General features: G+C 41.2%; 1 protein-coding gene across 1 annotated transcript in view; it reads right to left on the bottom strand.

Moving 5' to 3' along the window:
* Positions 1-2,344, bottom strand: part of LOC131885516 (dorsal-ventral patterning protein tolloid-like) — a 5,755-nt gene extending 3,411 nt beyond the window's left edge. The window contains exon 1 of the mRNA XM_059233583.1: positions 2,074-2,344. Coding sequence (XP_059089566.1) covers positions 2,074-2,170 — 97 coding nt within the window. The 5' untranslated portion in view covers positions 2,171-2,344. The remainder of the gene's footprint in view (positions 1-2,073) is intronic.
* Positions 2,345-3,826: the final 1,482 nt, after the last annotated feature.

Below are 3,826 nucleotides of genomic sequence, written 5' to 3'. Positions count from 1 at the left end.
GTTTTCTTCCCAATGCCTTAGTTCAGCTCTTTTGCACATCCGAAGGGATCAAACTTCTGCAAATTCTGCTCGACGTGAACAACATACTTTGTCGGAGTCTACTCATTACTTGACTATAAAAGATAATTCAGAGCTTGAAATACGTCTTCTTTTGAGCCCTCCTCTGTTTCATTTTGATGCTTGTCCGTCACGCTACAAAAGGCCAAGAAGGTGGAACATAGGTTTGCATTCAGCATGTAATATATTATGATCAATTCAATTGGCCTAAATGATCGTTACCTTCAACACAACTCCTAAAATTAACATTATTCAAATTTCAAAATTTATGCAATGTGAACCTGTTAATTGTCATTCAAACGGGACAAAATTTATTTAAACTCAAAAGCATGTTTTTTCGACCTTGTACTCATCAAAATGTTTGTGTTCAAAGTCCGTTTTTGTTCTTGATGATTCACTGCAAATTCCCTACCCATCGAAGAAGCATGTTAGTGTGCATTTCGCCTAATTTTGCTTGCTTTAAATTCACGATCGCGGTAATCTTAACACCCCTAAACTGAGACTTTTTTCTACCGTTTCCGTTAAGTGTTTACCATACCTTCTCTCGATGATCACATTTTGGGCCCCATCCTAATCGGGTAAACGTTCTTTTTTTATATAAAAACCTGTTTCCTAGGTAAAATCTTGACTCTTAACAACGCAATCGAAACTAACTCGTTGGCAGCTCTATCAAATCTCAAATAGCTCGTTCTACAGTATGAAGGCCAATTTCGGGTCATTTGGGGGTTATGTTTAATCCATCAGGACTGCAATGTAAATATTTCCATCAAAATAAAGCGTCAAACATGTACATATGTAAAATCGAGGTTTGCGAATCGATGAAGACTCCTTAAATCTTAAAGTAGAGCCGCCATATGTAACGTATTGGAGCCTATTTTGCGCTTTTGATGTTTGATCAGTTCTTCAAAAATATTGAAGTGCTCTTTGGGCTTTTCCTCAAATTTTTTTTTGAGGAACTAGTTTGATTCAATATCTTCTCCTGGCAGTCCTGTAGATTAAATATGACCCCACATGACTCGAAATTGGCCTTCAAAGGTCGTGCTACTTGAGATTTGGCAGTGCTACCAATGAGTTATAGAGAGACGAAAGTCATGTAATCAACATAGATACGGCCTGGGCTTCCCGTGCCAAAGCATGAAAAGCCGAACCCATCAAGTGTCAACAATGTTCAAGGCTCATTTTCATGAACTTCATGCAAAGAAAGCAATTGTCATTGAAGAAAAAAAATAGTCTCGCATCCTTCAAATAACCAGTTTGTTTTGAACCATACCAGTCTAGTCTCTGGTAGTACAGTGTTAGATGGTCGTGTATTGTCTTGAGAGCAAGGTATTTTTGTAGGGAAATGGATGGATGACTGAGAGTATTGATTAAAGGGGGAGAGCAGATATTCATACCTTTTAACTAGACAAGACAAGAACATAACACACAGCTTCGGACAGTTTTTGGCTGCGTTATGAAGTGCTCCAGAAGAGAGCAAAGGCATAGCAAAGAGGCTCATTTGTGGGTTCTATTCAGAATTTGGAATCATTGTCAACGGTTCAGATTTAGACCAGAAATGTTGAAATTATTTGGACTGTGTTGTTAAGTGTCAACGTCTTACACATCAACCAAAGGTTGTTTGATATATGTGTGATGAAGCACTATGGCTTGATACTGGCCTTTTGTAATTCCATTTCACCTTATGCCACTAAACGTTGTCAAACGTACCGAACAAAGGGTGAAAGTCAAGTTTCAACGATATCATGAGGGAGAACATTGGCTTGTTCATTAACCATGCCATTTATGTGGTTTTATGAATAACAACCATTGCGAAAGTATTGTTGCCTTAGTCCTTTGTCTAACATCCTGACAGCGTGTAGCTCTTATCGGCTCCGATTTTTCCTCGAGTCTGAATATATTATAAAACAGTCCTGCGCATTTCAAGTCAAATAATCATTTTCTTCGGTCATTCCTTGATTACTGCTTTGATATTAAGAGACTAGAGCTTTACTGTCACACTATAAAAGCGAAACTTACGAAACCTTGGATCCGCTCCTGTTGAAGGTAACAAAACTATCCACAGCGCTAGGAGGAGACACCATTTGGAAAAGATGCCTGTGGTCTTGAGCGCCATGACATTCGCTTTAGTGGCCAACTGTTGCTGAGAATAGCTGTAGAGATAACTTGAGGTCCAATCGTCAGGCAACAATCAAGGGATCAAGAGGCCTCAAGCGCCTCTTGTTTCTCCTCTTGGTTATTTATACTTGATTTCCTGCCTTACTCCAACCGTCTGACTTGTCCTTTTTGAAGGAGCATCCAATTAGTGTTGGGTAAATCGTTAATGAGGGGTATAATTTACGTTGAGAGAGGCTCTCATCCATGTTAACGATACATTTACAACATGATTTCCAAGAAACATGTGAAATAAAACGATTCCAGTTTGTGTCCAATCATCAAAACAAGATATTTACACGATGTCGCTGAGGCTACAATACGTTCTCCAAGAGTTCGTCATGCATTCCAATTCCAAGAGTTGCTAAGAATGATTAAAACATGGCACCCTGCAAGACGTTGAATGGCCAATCATTTTCAATCAGTTGTAAACCTGTATTGTAAATATTTGGTTCCATGAAAAGGTCCACCCCTCCTTCCTCCTTGCTCTTTTCGCTTTCTCCTTTCGCACATTGTTCCCCCGCCGTACCAGCTTTCGGAACCGGCGATTCCCCTCTTGATTCTCCGTTGACGGGGATCGTTTTCTTCTCGCATCAGGTGGAATGGATAATGTTAGCCTCCGTATTTCCGACGCCCACTCGCCCGCTGCTTGGGGCCCCATTTCGCGACTCCCCATAACCGAACAAAGTTTTCGAGTTGTGACTCGGCAACCATCTGCTAATGTGTTCGAAGATATTTCTACTCGATTCATGTCAACACGAAGCTCTGTCCCATAAATGAGGTCTCTGCGAGTGCGGTACCCTCCGGTTTTTGGAAGTTCCTGAGACGACGGCAACTTATCCCGTGAGGTTGTTAAAAGCTTGTGGAACAAAAACTTTTTCCAGTTTCATTTTGGGTGGTGCTAACTTGGCAGTCCACCATTCTGACTTGGGGATTCCATGAAAGATCAAGAAAACCCAGATCTGTTCGTCTTTTTATCGGACTGCCAATCGAGACTTTCCGAAACAATGTGAACCCACTGTTTGTTTGAGTCGATTGGTGTCTTGGGCCCTGCTTCGATTTGATAAGAGATATATGTATTGGTTTTTGAGTGCTTTGAATTTGGGCATGTTCACCAACATCAAAGATGGTGCTTCAGAGAGAGAATCCTTGATGAGGAACGTCATCTCTTGTGATCTGGATCATCTTCCTCATGATCTTGTCGAGCTGGTTCTTCTCTTTCGTCCTCTTTCCGCGTCGTTCTACCCTTAGTACACTTGAAAGTCGAAGAGAAGAAGACGATCCAGCCAACGCACCTCTCAAAGAAAAAATGTTTCTTATGCTCCAGCATTAGAGAGGGAGAGGAAAGAGGAATTCAAAAATATCAAATCCCCTCAGGTTCAAAGGAACTGCATTGTGAAAAATACTCTGATCCCCAACCACAGGTCTCAAAAGGGACATAGCCGAGTGTCTGACTGGTTGTTCCATGTGTGTTATGAAGAAGCCAAACGACTTGTCCAAGCACATTCCCTGGAATCTTAGGATGTGTCACGTTCCAGGACAAGACACCACTTTTAACAGACCTACCTCCAAGGTAAGAAACTCCCCCCAAGTTATGGCCTTCACCCTGGAAAACGTG

This window comes from Tigriopus californicus, chromosome 1 (assembly GCF_007210705.1).
Source record: "Tigriopus californicus strain San Diego chromosome 1, Tcal_SD_v2.1, whole genome shotgun sequence".
Taxonomy (NCBI): Eukaryota; Metazoa; Arthropoda; class Copepoda; order Harpacticoida; family Harpacticidae; genus Tigriopus; species Tigriopus californicus.
This window is presented reverse-complemented; position numbering and strand designations above follow the sequence as displayed.